The sequence below is a fragment of the Protopterus annectens genome, chromosome 2.part1 (assembly GCF_019279795.1).
Source record: "Protopterus annectens isolate FY-2018-M chromosome 2.part1, PAN1.0, whole genome shotgun sequence".
Lineage (NCBI taxonomy): Eukaryota > Metazoa > Chordata > Ceratodontiformes > Protopteridae > Protopterus > Protopterus annectens.
In genome coordinates, this window is record NC_056729.1 from 562,062,141 (window position 1) to 562,082,511 (window position 20,371).

Sequence of the window (20,371 nt, forward strand, 5' to 3'; positions counted from 1 at the left end):
AAGGAGGTGAGGACAAGTCTTACAGGAAACAATATCAATGACTTTCTCCTTCCAATGCCAAACTCTACCCTGTTGGCAGCTCCCTTAGGGGGGAAACTAGCACTTTTTTCACAAAACTGGCAAACAATCACCCAGGACAAATGGGTGCTGAATATTGTGTCTCAAGGTTACAGGTTCCACTTTCACACTTTACCAAGGCTAAAAGGAATGCCAGACCTGCCACAAAACCAATGGGCAGAGGCTCAAAAACAAATTACAGCCCTCATGGACATGAGAGCTGTTCAAAAAGTACCAAAGCAGGAACAAGGACAAGGTTTTTACTCAAGACTCTTCCTGGTCCCCCGAAAGGACAAAGCCTGGAGACCCATTCTAGACCTTTCCACTCTAAATACTTACCCGGATGTTCCGAAATTCAAAATGTTGACACTACACCAGCTCCTTCCCATGTTGGGCAAGAAAGCTTGGCTTGTTACTTTGGACCTCAAAGAGGCATACCTGCATGTCCCTATGAGACAAAATTGCAGAAGATACCTCGGATTCATAGCTGGTTCAATGCACTACCAATTCTCTGCACTGCCCTTTGGCTTATCTACTGCGCCCAGGGTCTTCACAAAGTGCCTGGCACCAGTAATTGCATTTTGCAGACAAAAAGGAATTCAAATTTATCCATACCTGGACGACTGCCTGATTCAAGCAGAGAGCAAGGACATTCTTCTAAAGCATCTGGCGTTTGTAAAAAAAGTTATTAAGTTGCCTAGGGTACACAGTAAATGAAAAGAAGTCAAAACTAGTGCCCTCACAAGAGATAATATTCTTGGGTGCCAGCTTAAATACAACAGCCCAGATGGCTTGTCTCACGTCAGACAAACAAGATCAACACTGACTCAGTATTTTCAGTTGATGGCAACAAAGTCCCAACTCCCTGCAAGAAAAATTCTGCAGGCCTTGGGATTCATGGCATCCTGCATACTTCTAATTCCATATGCCAGACTGCATATGAGGAAATTACAATGGTACCTAAAAAGTGTTTGGAATCAACACTCTCACAGCTTGGAAACGGTAATACCAGTAATTCCGTGCCTGCAACAGGAGTTTCGATGGTGGGCACAGGCATGTCACCTCAACAAGGGTCAGCCTTTCACACTACCCACAGCCAGGCAGACTTTAACAACAGATGCTTCGGATTACGCCTGGGGAGCACACATGGCAGGAAAATGTATTCAGGGCAAATGGACCACAGACCAAATGCATCTACACATCAATCAAAAAGAGATGTTGGCTGTACAAAATGCCCTAACAGCTTTCAAGGACCTTTTGCATCCAGGACAATTATTATTAAAGACAGACAACACCACAGTAATGTGGTACATAAGCAAGGGGGCACTCATTCTTACCCCCTATGCAGACAAGCCATGACCTTGTGGAACACAGCTCTAACTTATCAAGTTCATCTGCAAGCACAATTCCTGCCAGGAAAGAAAAATACTCTGGCAGACGACCTAAGCAGAAACATCATGGATCCTCACGAGTGGAAATTAAATCCACAAGTTTTCAGCATGATAATGCAAAAATGGGGGTGCCTGGACATAGATCTCTTTGCCTCCCCACTGAACTGCCAACTACAAAAATTCTGCACAAGGACTTATCACACACAAGCATGGAAAGTGGATGCTCTTTCATTCAGCTGGAAAAGCCTACACGTTTATGCCTTCCCTCCTGTGCCTCTCCTTTCGAAGGTTCTCCTAAAAGCCAGACAAGAAAAACCACAGATGATTCTGATTGCTCCAGACTGGCCACGCCAACATTGTTACCCAATCTTAAAGAACTTAGCTCAAAGCCCACCTTGGATTTTGCCTCAAATTCCACACCTTCTGACTCAACAAAACAATCAGATCCTACATGGTCAGCTCAAAACCTTATCCCTGGCTGCATGGCAGATTCATTAGCCAAACAGGCAACACCTCTCTCAAAAGCCGTTATGGATGTCATTTTGGAGGCCAGAAGGCCTAGCACCAGGAAATCTTATTCAGAAAAGTGGAAGAGATTCTGTGCCTGGAACCAGGCTCAAAGCCTTGACCCTCTTGTCCCTAACATATCTCGGATACTACAGTACTTAACTGAGATGCTGGACAAAGGACTATCCTTCTCATCCATTAAGATCCACGCTTCTGCCATCTCAGCTCATTACAACATAGATCCTCCTATTTTCTCTCATCCATTGCTAAAGCAGTACCTCAGAGGGGCAAAAAACATAAGACCGCCCCGGAGAGCACCAACACCTACTTGGGACCTCAATTTTGTCTTGGAAAAACTCAATTTACTTCCTTTTGAGCCAGCCAATGCAGCAGAAATAAAATATATATAATGGAAAACTGCCCTGCTACTGGAAGTAACCTCAGCACGAAGAGTCTCAGAACTACAGGCACTAATGGCAGTGGAGCCCTTCATCGATTTTCACCAAGACAGGGTTTCCTTAAGAACAAACCCTTTATTTATGCCTAAGGTGGTATTCAGTGTGGCTCTCAACCAAACTATTCACTTGCCAACATTTTATCCAAACCCCTAGAATAAAGGGGAGAGAATTCTACATTCCTTGGACATACACAGACAATTACGCTTCTACTTGGACAAAACAAAAGCTTTCAGGAAAACTGAGCAATTGTTTGTATCCTATGCTGCAAGATCACAGGGAAAGGCTATTTCAAAGCAGACCATTTCAAAGTGGATAGGACAGTGTATCCGGTTCTGCTACACACAACATGGGAAGCCTGCACCATCTAACATTAGACCACATTCCACCAGGGCAACTGCAGCTTCTACTGCCTATCTTAGAGGAGTACCTACCAAGGACATTCTGGAAGCTGCAACTTGGAGTTCAGTGCACAACTTTACCAAGCGTTACCACTTACCTCTTTACTCCAGATCCAGAGCTGGCTTTGCCACTGCAGTACTGCAGGGCCTCATAGCCACACCAAATCCTCTCTAGAACCAGCCACCCTGACTCAGCTTTGGGATTCTTCCCAAGTGTAATGACTGCAGCAGTGAAACACGATGAACATAGTACAGTTTTGTACCTACCATAAATGTAGATGTTCGAGTGTCTTCACTGCTGCAGTCCTGGTTACCCACCCACCTTCCCCTCTTTCTTAGCTGGGTCTTATCTATATCTTTCTACACTATACTTTTTATGTGGTGTATTTGTTGGCTACTAAAGGTTATGTTTTTACCTTCTGTATGTTTTGTAAGCAATATGTATTGCCTATCCTTTTGGGGGCACCTGACATCTGGGGCAAGAAAAACTGAAGAAAATGGCATTGGCTGCATCTTGTATACCCCTGGCACACTGACATCAGGAAGAAGCGACAGCAACTGACGCCGGACCAAGACTTTGGAACTCTGGCCGACTGCGGGACCACCTGACGGCAGGATAACCCAAGTGTAATGACTGCAACAGTGAAGACACTCGAACATCTACATTTATGGTAGGTACAAAACTGTACTTTTTTTTCCCTCATGGGCTTGGCCCAGGAGAACTTGGCAGGGAGTCCAAAGGAGGTCCAGGGTTGACCATTAAGTTAATGTCAGGCGGGTATGGCTGAGGTCTCCCACCTAGGGTTCATCTTGACTCTGAATGTGGAAGAGGAAGCAAGCAAGTAGGTATGTTTGAGGATATTTCTGCAGATGTCGTGGTAGGGAATGACTGTGATGATGCAGTGCCTTGTATGCATGCAGTGACACACAGTGTGACTGGGAGACAAGCATGTAGTTCCGGTAGTCTGGGAGAGAACCAGACAGATGTTCATCATGTTACACTGCTGCAGTCATTACACTTGGGTTATCCTGCCGTCAGGCGGTTCCCCAGCCGGCCTGAGTTCCAAAGTCTTGGTCCGGCATTGGTTGCTGTCACCTCCTCCCTGATGTCAGTGCGACAGGGGTATATAAGATGCAGCTGACGCCATTTTCTTCAGTCTTTCTTGCCACGCAGTGCCCAAAGCAAAAGCAGTTTGCAAGTGCCGGTCGGCCGTCTCCTGAGATTTTCATTCCGAATCCAGAACCGAAGTCTTCTACAAAGCTAAGTACCCCATTGGAGAAACTTTTTCTTGCCTCAGACCGATGTCAGTGAAAGTTAATAACTGTATTTCTTGTGGGAAGCAAATACCTCATAAGGATTTCCATTCCTATTGTATCCCATGCCTAGGCCCTGACCACGACGTCACTGGTTGTCGGTTTTGTGCTAGGTTTAACAAGCGCACTATTAAACATCGGTTTGATTTTGCCCGACATTATTTTGGTAGAAAATTCAATTATACCATGCCGTCAGAACTTCCAACGACCGGAATACACAAAAAGCGCAAAGACAAGGATAGGCATCTGAGGCCCAAAACTGACTATGAAGCCTCTTCTAGGCCAGTCGCCGGTTCTCCGGTTTTCAGCGAGGTGCCTTCGCAGCCCCTGACGACCGCTTCTGTAGAACCTCAAGCCGCCTCTGACTCCCACTTGGAGATGGCTGGGCCTTCAGACGCACAAGTTCTTCAGCCTACCGAGACAAACCTTTCAGAGGGATCCGGAGTAGCTGAGCAACCCACAGCTACAGAGGGTGTCTTCAGACCTACTCAGTTAAGCATTAAACCCTCAGCTAAGTCTAAGCCTTCTTTAAAGTCAAAGAAACAAGTACAGCATTCTCCAGGACAGGCCTCCATGCCTAAGAAACAAATGCTCAAAATGGTCGAAGACCTAACCACTCTGATCAGGGGGTCCCATCCCCCTCCTGATAAAAGGCCTAGACAGGATGCAGACTATGACTCATCTGACCAGGTGTCCATCTCTTCTGATTCATCCTCAGACCTAGGATACCCCCTTATGAGGATTCTTTTTTTTTTTTCAAAACAGGTTTATTGTTTTAACATATAAGAGAAATATCATAACAATTTTATACAAGTAATTAAAAATAGGTGTTATTATAATATTCAACAAAACAACTAAAGTATTTACAAAGACATCCACTACAATCAGATCAATTAATTAAACTAAAATACCATGCTATTGAAATTAAAATTTTTTTAACAAATTTTGTAAATTATCCCATACAATAAAATAAGATGTTTTTCTATTTGTTCTAGTCCTAATTGTGTTTATTTCCATATGGCACACTATATTCATAACATTTTTAAATTCATTGAACGAAGGAGGTGTATCTGAAATCCAATTTCTAGTTATTATTTTCCTAGCCACTGCTAGAATAGACCATAACAAGGGAAGCTTAACCTTTTTAACACTTTGAGGTACAGGTGTGTTGAATAATATAAGAGATTTAGAAATAATGAAATTATCTGTAAAAAGAGCCTGCAAAATTCATTAATTGACTTCCAGTATTCTTTCAATTTTATACAGTCATAAAACATATGAGCCCAGTCAGCATTAATTTCTACATTACATCTCTTACATAGATTATCTTTATTATTTATTTTATTCATCATCAAAGATGTATAAAAAGATCTATGTAAAAATTTCCATGTATAAAGTCTCCAGACAATGGAAGACGTAGTTCTATAAGCAGATTCCAATATATATTGTTTATCTTGTTGATTTGGTGGGTCCCCATTAATAGAAGTGAAATAATTCCAGTATGAATCTACACTGTAAAAAGTTTCTTGTCTGATAACTTTATGTATGTATGAAAGTTTACCTTTATCAGAAACTTTATGTTGTAAATTTAATATCAAGTAATCAATCAGTGTTGGAATAGATTCTTTGACAGTTATAGACATTAAATCTATTTTATTAATGAGATGTTGTCTAAAGGTCTGAACCTCTAACCAGCAAGTTTCTCTTAGATCAAATTCTTGTTTTAAGAAATCTAGATTTTTAACTTTATTATCAGATATCAACTGATACCAGTACTTTAGATCATTATCTATAGCTAAATGAGTTCCTTCAGAAGTAGATGACAAAAGCATACCCTGAGTATACATTATAGGAAATACAATAAAATTCCATTCCCTATACTTAGGGTGCATGAATATAAAGTTACGATAACTAATAATAATATTTAATGGGTAACAAACCATATGTTTAGGTGTAATAGGTGAAGTACAAAATTCCTTTAGTAACCATAACATGGAGTTATTTACAATCATATTTTTATGTGTTAAGGAGATTTTCATGGTGTATACTAATTAGCTCCCAATAATCTTTCCATTTTGTGACATATGACTGATCTATTAATAAAGTAATAACTTTTACAATAGAAGAGATAGTATATAAATTAAAGTCTGGAAAAGAAATACCCCTTGAGACCAGCTATTAGTATGTTTCTTTAATGCAATCCTAGGTCTGTTAGGTGCCCATAAGAAATTTAACATTAGTGTGTTCAGTTTCTTGATAATTATTTTTGTAGGTGGAAGTATTATTGATTGTATTAAGTATAAAATCTTGGGGAATATTATCATTTTAATAATTGTAAGTCTCTCCTCCATAGTAAAAACATATTATTCCAGGTATTAAAAAGATTTTGTATATTAAGAAAACAGGTATTATAATTATTATATATAATAGATTTAATATCTTTAGATAGTATTATACCTAAATAAGTTATCTGACCTGAATTGGGTACATATTTAGTAAAATCACTAATGAGAATATTTTTCGTGTATATATAGGTAGTATTTTAGTTTTTCTTCATTGAATATTAAACCAGAAATACTTTTAAAATTCATCATGTTATCAAATAGAGACTGTATAGAAGAATTAGATCCTGCTGATGTAATTAGAACATCATCTGCAAAAAGTTGAATTTTGGATGTTGTATTTTCATCTATTTCAAAACCCTCTATGTCAGTACTGTTTCTGATCAAATTAGCCCAAGGCTCCATCACTAAAGTAAATAATAGTGAAGAAAGTGGACATCCTTGTTTTGTACCTTTAAGAATGGGTATTTTTTGTGAAACATATGTTCCTACCTTAATATAAGCCAACGTTCCTTTGTATAAATGTTCAATTAGATTTACAAATGCATCCGAGAAGTTTGTGCACTTCATTAAGGTAAACAGATAGTCCCAACTTACTGAATCAAATGCTGAACTTATATCAAGACTAATGAGTGTTAAATCTTTCTTTTTCCTATTTGCAAAATCTATTAATGTTAAAGTTCTTCTTATATTATCAAAAGTATTTCTATTTACAATGAAGCCTGTCTGATCTATATCTATAATGCGGAATGATTGTCTTCAATCTATCAGCAAAGATATTCATAAACATTTTATAATCAACATTAAGTAATGAGATGGGCGATATGAAGAACATCTAGTTGGATCTTTATTAGGTTTTAAAATTGGCGAAATAAATGTATATTGCCAAGATGGGGGGGTTATTAACTCAGTTTGGGCCAAAATAAAAACCTTATGTATTAATGAATATGTATTTTTAGAAAGGATTTTATATATCTCTGGTATAATACCATCATTACCCGGTGCTTTGTTTGATTTAAGCTTATTTATTTGTGTAATAACTTCTGTATATGAAATACTCTTGTCCAATAGTTTAATCTGTTGTTTATTAAGCTTTTTATTCATATTTGTGGTTATAAACTCCTTTATTTTATCTTTAGGTTCCATGTTAATATTATTATGGTTAATTTTGTGAAAGTGATTTCTAAATTCATCTAGTATTTCTGGTATACTAGAAACATAGAAACATTCTTCTTTTTCCTTAGAGAAAAGATTTCTTTGATATGGTTTTGTTTATTCAACCTTTTTGTTTTATTTTTAAGTCTATGTAAGTATTTGGGGCTTATTGAATAAGACAAAAACTTGTATTTCTCTAAAGTTATTTTAACTTTATGAGTTAAAATTTCTTTGTATTTCTCATTTAGTTTGTTTTTCTTCATTAACTTTCTTGTCCATAATATTTTCTTTATTATTATGTTTATAAGAGTCTAATTTACTTTGAATATCTAACAATTCCTTATCCCAAGATTTCCTTTTATTATTATACCATCTGATACTTTGTCCATATAGATATGATTTTAAGGCATCCCAAACATAAACAATGGAGACTTCAGGAGTGTTATTTATGTCTATAAAATGTTTTACTTCTGAAAGTATATATTCTTTATAGTCTTTTAGTTGAGTTAAGTATGCTGGTATCCTTTTGATCTGAACATTATGAGTATTTTTTATCATGAATTCAAAAACAATTGAATTATGATCAGATAAAGGACATGAAATGATTTTGGAATTAATTAAATCTGTTACCATCTGGTTAGAAATAAAGACCCTATCTATTTTTGAATACGTTTTGTATCTGTTAGAAAAAAAGGTGTATAGTAATGATTTTGAATCTATCTGATTATTAATATCATTCAAATGATAAGAATTAACAAAATCCTTTAAATGTTTTGCATTAGATGTAATTCTTCTCTTTCCTATAGTGGTAGTATCACTTTCATGTAGTATACAATTAAAGTCACCAGCTAAAATAATATCTCCTATAGAGAGTGATATGATCTTATCAAGATGATGTTTCACTGTATTAATACCAATTCCAGGTATCCAATATACATTAATTAAAGTGTAAGTCTTCCCATTAATTTGTATTGTAACCATACAAAACATTCCTTTGTCATCCTGATAAGACTTAATGGTTTTAGGAATGGGCATACTTTTATTCCATAAAATAGCCACTCCTCTTTTTTTCTGAGTGTGCTCTGAACTAACCAATACTGTATATTTGTTTGTGGCTAGTTTATCAATATCTTTTTTCAAGAGATGGGTTTCTTGTAGGAAGACTAAGTTGGCCTTATGTAAATTAATGTATCTTATTAGGCTTGCCCTTTTACATGGATTATTCAATCCATTAATGTTTAAAGAAATTCCTTTTAAAGATGTCATTTGGCATTTTTAAAACTTAAGAATCTTATGATCAAAATCACAAATAACAAGATAAGTAATGTTACATCTCCTCCTTTAGGTGTACCTTTAAATGTAGCTGTATTTATTGAATCTCTTATGGGATTTCGTATAGGATTCAATTTTGTTTGTAGTGACAATGAATGTACAAAATATATTGTGGATGTCAAAACTATATACAAATAACAATGAACAAGTGAAAATAATGTAAGGATTAAACCTTGCATCCAGCCTGGAGTTATAAACTCCAACTTAGAGTAGTATTTACCACTCAAGTTAACCCTCTACCCTAAGCAGCAGTACCTCAGCTACCACCTTATCAATTTAATACTAGTTATATTTAACTGAAGTTAGCAGTTTTCAATTCAATTATCTAGCAAGACAAGACTACACATTTGGTAAAACAGCATCATATTAACTAAAATAAACCTTTTTTTTTTAAAAACTGTTCATACTACTATATACATCCATGTAATATAAAACACTTGTATTCAAATAGCATTCAAATAATCTTGATGTTAGAAATCAAGAGGAGAGAAAATAAGTTCTAACATTCATTTAAATCAAAAACTTTGGCTAATATGATTCAGACATTACATATATTAGGATGCATCTATTTTCTGTCATGTAAATACAGTTAACAGCTTCCAAAAAAAACCTTGAATTGCTTGTATATGAGCATTTACTCAAACTCATTATTGCCAATAGAATAAAATATTGTATTCACAGAAATTGTTATAAATCATACTTCATAGTTAAGCAGATTCTCAGAAACATTCATATACATATCTACATACACACGCATACACACACACACACACACACATATATATATATATATATATATATATATATACACACACATATACACATATACATATATATATATATATATATATATATATATATATATATATATATATACACATGCATACACACACACACATACACACACACACACACATACACACACACACATACACACACACACACATACACATACATATATATGTATCTGATCTCACTGAGTTGTATCTTTACTGAGCACCATCTTACATTGCTGTCCCTTCAATAAATCTGTCTGCTTTATACAAAATAATGCACAGCAAACACATTTTAGTAACCAGATTTTACAAACCTGCTATACTACTACTTTAAAATATATCACATGACAATTTCTTCCAGTATAGAGTTATAAAATTATTTATGCTTGTCAATCAGATGAATTAAATGAGTTATAGTAATGCATATGTTTGGGACATAGGTTTTTAACACATATTATTAATCTGCTATTCCTGTATCTGTGATGTGTCAGTGTGATATCTAGGTCAAAGGTGAGACCAGCTGCTTTCAGCTTCTCTGTGAGAATTCTGAGAGTTGAAGCTTTTGAAGTAGCTCATGGACACTGTGCATGAGACAGCCCACATCCCAGATTGTCTCTCTTAACATTTTGGCGGAAACTTATTAAAACTAGTGACAAACATTCATTTAGTAGTGTAAATGCATCTAAACATGACAAAACCTTCACAATGCATTCTACAGGTTATTACAGACTCTATGTAAGTGAAATCAAGCCCAAAATTATTAATAAGCAACAAAACTCAACATTTTTGTCCCAACTCAACTCCTATGCGAATCTTATTATTTACTGTGTCTATATGATCAAAAGTATTTCTATATATTAATAAAGAAAAGAAAAGAGAGTAGAAAGTAAAAGGGTGTAAGGCAGAAATAAAAAAAATGTAAGAGAAAGCTATAAGAAGTATATACAATAGAATATTACTTAATGTTTATATTAATAGAGTTAAAAATAAAACATTATTTACTATTATTTAGTTCTAATTATTATTAGTTAAAGCATGACAGATTATTTACAAACAAGCATAAGCAGTGTAATCAAGAAAGTATAATTAGGTAGTGTCATTCCTGTATCTGTGATGTGTCAGTGTGATATCTAGGTCAAAGGTGAGACTAGCTGCTTTCAGCTTCTCTGTGAGAATTCTGAGAGTTGAAGCTTTTGAAGTAGCTCATGGACACTGTGCATGAGACAGCCCACATCCCAGATTGTCTCTCAACATTTTGGCAGGAAACTTATTAAAAACTAGTGACAAACATTCATTTAGCAGTGTAAATGCATCTAAACATGACAAAACCTTCACAATGCATTCTACAGGTTATTACAGACTCTATGTAAGTGAAATCAAGCCCAAAAAATATTAATAAGTAACAAAACTCAACATTTTTGTCCCAATTCAACTCCTATGCAAATCTTATTATTTACTGTGTCTATATGATCAAAAGCATTTCTATATATTAATAAAGAAAAGAAAAGAGAGTAGAAAGTAAAAGGGTGTAAGGCAGAAATAAAAAAAATGTAAGAGAAAGCTATAAGAAGTATATAAAATAGAATATTACTTACTGTTTATATTAATAGAATTAAAAATAAAACATTATTTACTATTATTTAGTTCTAATTATTATTAGTTAAAGCATGACAGATTATTTACAAACAAGCATAAGCAGTGTAATCAAGAAAGTATAATTAGGAATAGCATTTGAAGAACATATAAACTTTTTACAAGGAATAAATATGTTATTATTCTATTAATCATAATTTCATTACTCTTCTCTCCCTGCCCTCCCCCACCCTTTACCCACTACATAATCTAAATAGAATGCCATTGTTTAAACAAAGAAAAGAAGAAAAAGATAAAGGAAAAAAATGTATCAAATTACTGACCTTATTTTTCCTCTTCAGAAAGAGAAACAAGTTAAATCACAGCTTGCCATTAAATCTCCAGATATTTTGACTAGTTATGAAATAAAACATTTCTTTGCACACAGAGAATAACTTTGATTAAATCTTTTTCAAAATATTTGTTGCTTCTTGGAAATGCAGGAACTATATTTAAAAAGATTAATAATAAAATAAAATGATGAGAGAGAAAAAAAAAACATAGTACAAATCATTTGTTTTTTAGTCTCTTCTTCTTCTCTGAAGTCTTCCATGAAGTTTCAGTTGCCAGTCTCTTTAACGAAGGACTAGCCCATTCCATTTCTTCTATTTTTTCCAAAATCTTATTTTTTTTGATAAACAGTAAAGCAGAGTCTAAGTTATCGAAACTTTTAGGACCATCAGGAAGGAAGATTTTAAGCTTGGCAGGAAACAGAAGGTATGCTTTAAACTGTGCTTTTTTAAGCTCCCTTATTAGTGGCAGAAAAACTTTTCTTTTAGCTAATACCATGGAAGAATAGTCATTGTCAAAACGCACAGTTTCATTCATCTTAACAGGAGCTTTAGCCCAAGCAGATTTAAGAACCATCTCTTTATCAAAAGATGATAGAAATCTAACTGTAACTGATCTAGGATAGTTTTTGTTAAAGTTAGTATTAGCTATAGATCTATGTGCTCTTTCGATACCAAAAGAGAATGCTTCTGGTAAATCTAAAGTCTTAGGGAGCCATGTTGTTAAAAAAGAAGTAATATTGTTACCTTCAATATTTTCTGGCAGTCCAAAAATCCTAATGTTATTGCGCCTAGATCTATTTTCCAGGTCATCCAGCTTTGTTTGTAAATGTGTATTTTGTTTCAGCAGAAACTCAATGTTGATTTCCTCTTCTTGTATTCTATTTTCCATGTCATTCACAGCTTCTTCTATGCCTGTCATCTGGATCTTCTGTTGTTGCAGGTCCATATGTAACAAGTCTATTTGTTTTGTAGTTTTTTCTATGAAAGTGTCTATTTTAGTATCCATTTTATCCATCTTAGCAGTAAGTTGCTGGACTGTAATTATCAGAGACTGAAGTTCTTTCTTGATGTTGGAGTCTTGAGAATTTGTCTTAACTGGAACTCATTTCAGACTGATAAACTGACAGGAAAATTTCCAAAGTAATTTCTGACAGGAATATTATTAAGATTTCCTTTCTTTTTTAGATATAGTTCAAGAACTATATAAAACAAACATATTTAGAAAGAAAATTACTTCAAAAATTAATTTTTTAAGTAATTAATTCCTGTCAATGTAATGAAATTGGTGGAGCTGAAGAAATCTGCTGCTATCCTGTGTTCATCTTTGGCCACGCCCCCCCCCCCCCCCCTTATGAGGATTCTGATGCTGAAGAATCAGTTCCATCAGCCTCACCGCCTGAGGACTACTCCTTTGGGGAAACCCTACATACCATGAGGGAGCATTTCCACTGGGAAGGCCAGGATTATACAGAATCCAAGAAAAGGCTCAGAGACTTCCTTTTATTACCTCAACACAGACCCCTTGCTATTCCGCCAGTGTTAGATATTGTGGATGATGTGTATACTGAATCCAGCTTAAATCCTGATTCCTTACCTCCAGCCCCTGTTAAACCTGACAGATACTACAGAGTCCCTGACTCACATAAATTTCTGTATAAAAGCCCTGTAGCTGACCCCGAAACTATTTCTCAGGGACCCAAAGGAGTTGAGGCCTCATCAGCCAAGAATCCAGTTCCCTCTGACAGAGATTCCAGAGCATTAGACAGATGGGGAAAGAAAGTATATACATCTGCAACTTTAGCAATGAGAGCCTTACATTACCAGTTTCACATGCTAAAATATCAGCAATTTTTACTGTCTCAGTTAAAACAAAAAATGCTTTCAGAATCAGATCCTCCTAATTTTAAAGAAATGCAGGATTTATTGCATGCAGCAGAACAAGTGGGAACGCATACTCTGCAATGTGGTTTTGATTCTCTAGAGGCCTCCTGCAGAGCAGCAGTTACAGGCTCTGTCATTAGAAGACATGCTTGGTTAAAAGAACATACGTTACCAGGTCATGTTAAAGCAAAATTATTGGATGCACCTTTGCAGCAGGATGTGTTGTTTGGAGTTAAGGCAGAAGAGGTATTAATGAAAATGGAGGATAAGGCAAAATCTATGCAAACGATGAAGGATTTCTTACAGGTTCAGCCTCCTAGATTTAGCAGAAACTGGCCAACTAAGAATTGATCTTTCCAATTACAGACAGACCTCAAAGGGGAAGATACAGACGTCCAAGAGGTAGAGGTCAAACACAAGGTACTTACAGGCCTCGACAATGGGTTGCATCAGGCCAGAAAGAAGGGGAAGACAGGCCCCAACCATATAAAAAAACGCTCCAATGACTTCCCACTACAGCTGCCAAACAAATCCTTCTTGGCAGCCCCCTTGGGAGGAAAACTGGCACTCTTCTACCACAACTGGCTAATGATCACCAAAGACAAATGGGTTCTCAACATTGTATTTCAAGGTTACAGGTTCCACTTTCACACTCTGCCAAGGTTAAAAGGAATGCCAAACCTGCCACCAAATCAATGGGCAGAGGCGCAAAAACAAATTACAACGCTCATGGATATGAGAGCTATTCAAAAGGTACCATCACAGGAGCAAGGACAAGGATTTTACTCAAGACTCTTTCTGGTACCCAGAAAGGACAATGCCTGGAAGCCCATTCTGGATCTTTCATCTCTAAACACTTACCTGGATGTTCCGAAATTCAAAATGTTGACATTACAGCAGCTTCTTCCCATGCTGGGCAAGAAAGCTTGGCTCATGACTTTGGACCTCAAAGAAGCATACCTGCACGTCCCTATCAGACAAAACTGCAGAAAATACCTCAGATTCATAGCGGGTTCAATGCACTACCAATTCTCTGCACTGCCCTTTGGCTTATCTACTGTGCCCAGGGTCTTCACAAAGTGCCTGGCACCAGTAATTGCATTTTGCAAACAGAAAGGAATTCAGATTTATCCGTACCTGGACGACTGCCTGATTCAAGCAGAGAGCAAGGACATTCTTCTAAAGCATCTGGCGTTTGTAAAAAAGTTAAGTTGCCTGGGGTACACAGTAAACGAAAAGAAATCAAAACTAGTGCCCTCGCAAGAGATTATATTCCTGGGTGCCAGCTTGAACACAATGGCCCAGATGGCTTATCTCATGCCAGACAAACAAGGACAACTGACTCAATACTTTCAATTGATGGCAACGAAGACCCAACTCCCTTCAAGAAAAATTATGCAGGCCTTGGTTTACATGGCATCTTGCATACTACTAATTCCATATGCCAGACTGCATATGAGGAAACTACAATGGTACCTAAAGAATGTATGGTCTCAACACTGTCAAAGTTTGGAAACAGTCATACCACTAATCCCTTGCCTTCAACAGGAGTTTCAGTGGTGGGCTCAATCTTGTCACCTCAACACGGGACAGCCTTTTACACAACCCACAGCCAGGCAAACACTGACAACAGATGCATCGGATTACACCTGGGGAGCACACATGGCAGGCAAATGTATTCAGGGCACGTGGCCTGCAGAACAAAGGCATCTTCACATCAGTCAAAAAGAGATGCTAGCTGTACAAAATGCGCTTATAGCTTTCAAGGACTTGCTGCATCCAGGACAACTACTACTAAAGACAGACAACACCACAGTTATGTGGTACATAAACGAGCAAGGGGGCACTCACTCCTACTCCCTATGCAGACAAGCTATGATCCTGTGGAACACAGCTATAAACCTTCAAGTTCATCTGCAAGCACAATTCCTGCCAGGAGACAAAAACACACTGGCAGACAATTTAAGCAGAAACATCATGGATCCCCACGAATGGGAGTTGAATCCATAAATATTCAGAATGATAACACAGAAATGGTGGAGCCCGGACATAGATCTGTTTGCATCCCCAATAAACTGCCAGCTACAAAAATTCTGCACAAGGAGTTACCATCCACAAGCATGGAAAGTGGATGCCCTCTCATTCAGCTGACAGAACCTACAAGTATACGCTTTCCCACCACTACCTCTCCTGCCAAAGGTACTCATAAAAGCCAGGCAGGAAGAGCCAAGGATGATCCTGATTGCACCAGACTGGCCACGCCAGCACTGGTACCCAATCTTAAGGAGCTTAGCACAAGAACCACCCTGGAATTTGCCTCAAATCCCACATCTGCTGACTCAGCACAACAAACAAATACTACACAGCCAGCTAAAGACCTTAAACCTAGCTGCATGGAAGATTCCTAAGTCAAGCAAGCAATGCCTCTCTCCAAAGCTGTTATGGATGTCATTCTGGAGGCCAGAAGGTCTAGTACCAGGAAAGCCTATTCGGATAAATGGAAGAGATTCTGTGCCTGGAACCAAGCTCACAGCCTTGACCCTGTTGTCCCAAACATTCCTCAGATACTGCAATACTTAACTGAGATGCTGGACAAAGGACTCTCCTCCTCATCCATCAAGATACACGCCTCTGCCATCTCTGCTTATTACAACACGGATCCATCAATTTTCTCTAATCCTCTGTTAAAACAGTACCTTAGAGGGGCTAAAAACATAAGACCGCCCCGTAGAGCACCTACTCCAACTTGGGACCTCAACTTTGTTTTGGAGAAGCTAACTTTACCTCCTTTTGAGCTAGCCAGCACAGCAGAATTAAAATATATCTCTTGGAAAACTGCTCTGCTCCTGGCAATAACATCAGCACGAAGAGTTTCAGAATTACAGGCACTAATGGCAGTGGAACCTTTCCTCATTTTCCACCAGGACAGGGTGTCTTAAAGAACTAACCCTACTTTTATGCCAAATGTGGTAACCAGTGTGGCTCTAAACCAAACTATTCACCTGCCAACATTTTATCCTAAACCACAGAATAAAGGGGAGAGACTACTGCACTCTTTGGACATTCACAGGCAGTTACGCTTCTACTTGGACAAAACCAAAGCTTTCAGAAAATCTGAGCAATTATTGGTAGCATATGCTGCAGGAGCACAGGGAAAAGCTATTTCAAAATGGATAGGACATTGTATACATTTCTGCTACACATACCATGGAAAACCTGTTCCTAGCAGCATTAGATCTCGCTCCACCAGGGCAACAGCCACTTCAACTGCCTACCTCAGGGGAGTACCTACCAAAGACATTTTGGAAGCAGCAACTTGGAGTTCTGTACATACCTTCACCAAGCATTACCATCTGCCTCTATACTCTAAATCCAGAGCTGGCTCACCACTGCAGTGCTGCAGGGCCTTATAGCCACCCCTAATGCCTTATAGAACCAGCCACCCTTCCTCAGCTTTGGGATTCTACCCAAGTGTAATGACTGCAGCAGTGTAACACGATGAACATAGTACAGTTTTGTACCTACCATAAATGTAGATGTTCGAGTGTAGACACTGCTGCAGTCCAGGTTACCCTCCCTCCTTCCCCTCTTTCTGGCTGTTACGTACCTATGTCTTCTACCCTTACTACCTATGGGGAGTATTTGCTGGTAGCTGTAAGTTATTTTTTGCTTTTCTTATGTATGTTTTATTAGCAATTGGAATTGCCTACCTATTTAGGGGCACCTGACATCTGGGGCAAGAAAAACTGAAGAAAATGGCTGACTTATTTAAAAAATAAAACAGTTGAGTCTGTTAAACTGTGCAGTTTAGTTAAGTGCTGAGCAGTTTGTGAAAAGCATCTGTTAGTGAAGAGTTGCAGTTAGTTGACACCCATGAAAGAGAACTCACCAAAAAACTGCAAGCCTGCCTTTGTTTTGCTGTTATCCTTCAGGTTAGATCAGGGACAGTACTCTGTAGTTAGATTAAGACAATTTAGTTACTCAGAGTTTTTCTAGAATGATGGACTTCTGTCCTACAGTTTAATTTTACATTTCTGGTGATTGAATTCTGGTGTTTATTGAAAAGCATTGATTTGCATTCTTGTAATCATTTTACTTATTATTAAATGCTTTTCATTAGTTTACGTTGTAGCTGGAAATCTGTGTGAGATCAGTGCGTGCTTATACCTGTTTGATACTCCCCAGCTCCCCCCGAAGGCCTGGCTGTTCTGGTCATAGCAGTCATTTATTTTAATATTTAATTTTCATAATTGGACACCCCTTTAGAAGGGCATGAAGACACTCTGGTGGCAGCATTAATGTATTATTTTGGGGAAGGGACACATCTGGAAGTGTGTATCAGGCTTTCCCAGAAGTGTTTGGATGTGTGAGATTTAAATTTACTTTGAGTGTGAGTGTATCAGAGGTCTTAAACTGGGACACTTTGCTCTAAAGTGCATGATAAGGGGGTTACATTTGGGGTGGACATTGGTATATAGTCCAGTCCCAGGAAAATAGAGCATGTTCCTGTTGTGCTCTTAAGGAAAATTGTGGAATTTTACTCATGTGCTGTGGTGTTTTCCACGATGCTCCCACACTGGAGTCAGTGGTGAGGATTGAGGCTCCTTAATTAACGACCCAGGTTTTAAGTGGGGGATTCGCATTTATTGCTGGCAGTCCGGTGAGATAATAGCCAGACGTCATATTAATTGGTGGCAGCCCAGTGGTTATATTAGCTGGATGTCACAGAAACTACCAGTAAAGAGTACTATTAAATGTATTTAGGAAAGGATATGCAATTGAAAAAAATGTTAGTTTAAAGATGATTAGGAACTTTTTTCCTTTTTGAACCATGATAGGGTAAAAAATGGATAAAGTTATATAAAATATATAAATGTGGAGAATATGTAAATACATGAGGTGAAAGGATAATGAAGGTGGATAAAATATTTTCAGCAGCATGACTCATTTTGTGGGGTAGATGTCAGGAAGTGTTGCTTCATAATGAGTGGAATATGGGGAGGATTTAAAAAAAAACGTTAAGGCTATGGCAGCAAGGATAGGGGAGATGAAATAGTGTTTTTGTTACAAGAAGTTGTCTTTCTTTTTCAAGTGTAATTATAAGGGGAAAAACTTTTTAAGCGTTTAATTTTATATTTTTATTTCCAAGCTATGTATATATATTTTTTGTATTTATAATTTACAAATAAAGAATCTTTACTCTTCTGAATAAGTGCTTTGAGATAGGACCTCTGTTTTAACATCTCATCTGAAGGATGGATAGTGTCGCTGTGTATTGCATAGCATATTGCCATTGTAATGGATTAGCAAAAGAAGTAGGCCAGCATACCTGTCTAAACGTTTGCAACACCAACAGCTGCCATTCCAAAGGTATGCATAACTGTTCCATAGCTTACCTTTGTTGGCTGAGTTTTACATTTAATTCTTTTGGTTGTATTTTCCAGATCAGCTGATTCTGGAGTAATATTTTTTCTGTAGTACTGTGTTCTGGTTGTGTGTAAACTATTCGGTCATATGTTTTGTCTGTTACATTATCAGAATCACGTTAATAAATACTTTGTTTTGCAGAAATGCTCTGGCTGAACTGGAAGTTGTATGCAGTGAAAGCAGTGACAGTGAAAGTGGCAAAGAATAACCACTGCAGCCCTTCTGTTGAAGACTATCATTGCAGCAGTTTGTCTGTAAGAATATAAATTGAGTAAATCTCAAACACCATTGTCTTTATGATCCAGAATATTGCACACTATAATTTATTTATATGATGTAAATTGTATAATAAAATTTGGATATGACAGCAAAAGTCTGAGTAGTAATGTTAATCTGCTAACTTCATTTAATGCATGCTGTGTTTAGATGATCTTTATTCATGTTTTGAAAACATTTCTGACTGACTAGCTGAAGTATGGGTTGTATTATCTGATTCTACTGTGGTTATTCCTCATCTGAGACCTGACTTTTAAGATTCTAATAAGTTTAACAAGCTTCATACATTAACTAATGTGGATTTCCCAAGGTGTTTTTATCTTTCTGCCAAGGATAGAAAGTGCAGAGATACTGGTATAACTCCAAAAACAAGTCTTTGTTATCTTTCAGGGATTCTCTAATGGAATCTTTATCAAGTTTGTGAATCTTCATCCAGTATTTTGCTAAGAAACACTTAAATCTCCATGCTCTGTAAATCAAAAGGGTGCTCATGTTATGCACTCTTCCATCTACTAGATGGCATCCCTAATATCTTTCCAAGTCATTTTTTTTCTGTATGTTTTTGCCTCTGTGCATGCCAACTATATCAAGCCTTTCCTTTGTTGATGTAGGTTGTTTTACGTGCACTGAGTGGTAGCTGACCAACATGAGGGCAGTCATTGTAGCCAATTACGAGATTATGTCCCTTGCTGTGTTCAAGTGTCTGGTGGTTATCCCACAGTCCTGTGGACCTCATCCCCTGGTTTGAATCTGTCTGTGTTCCAGGATGAACATTGTATTCTGGATGGAGAAGCTTACATCACCCTTTAGTACTAATAGTTCATATAATTTAGGAAGCAGGGTAGTGGAGGCATTGGATGTTATTCGTGTTTCACTGTTGCAGTTATTACATTTGGGTAATCTGCTGGCAGGTTGCCCTCAGTCGGCCTGATTAACAAAGTCTTGGGTCCTGTGTCGGTTGCTGGCCCTTCTTCCACAACGTCAGGTCGTCAGGGGTATAAAACATGCAGCCGACACCATTACATCAGTCTTTCTTGCCGTGTGGTGCCTGAAGCAGTACGCAAGTGCCAGTCGGCCGACTCCTGAAATTTTAGTTTTCGAGTTAGACTCAAAATCTTCAACTAAAAAGCTA

General features: G+C 37.4%; 1 protein-coding gene across 1 annotated transcript in view; it reads left to right on the plus strand.

Moving 5' to 3' along the window:
* The window catches only part of PTCD3 (pentatricopeptide repeat domain 3), a 1,733,015-nt gene extending 1,713,679 nt beyond the window's left edge, over positions 1 to 19,336 (plus strand). The window contains exon 22 of the mRNA XM_044063464.1: positions 19,105 to 19,336. Coding sequence (XP_043919399.1) covers positions 19,105 to 19,229 — 125 coding nt within the window. The 3' untranslated portion in view covers positions 19,230 to 19,336. The remainder of the gene's footprint in view (positions 1 to 19,104) is intronic.
* Positions 19,337 to 20,371: the final 1,035 nt, after the last annotated feature.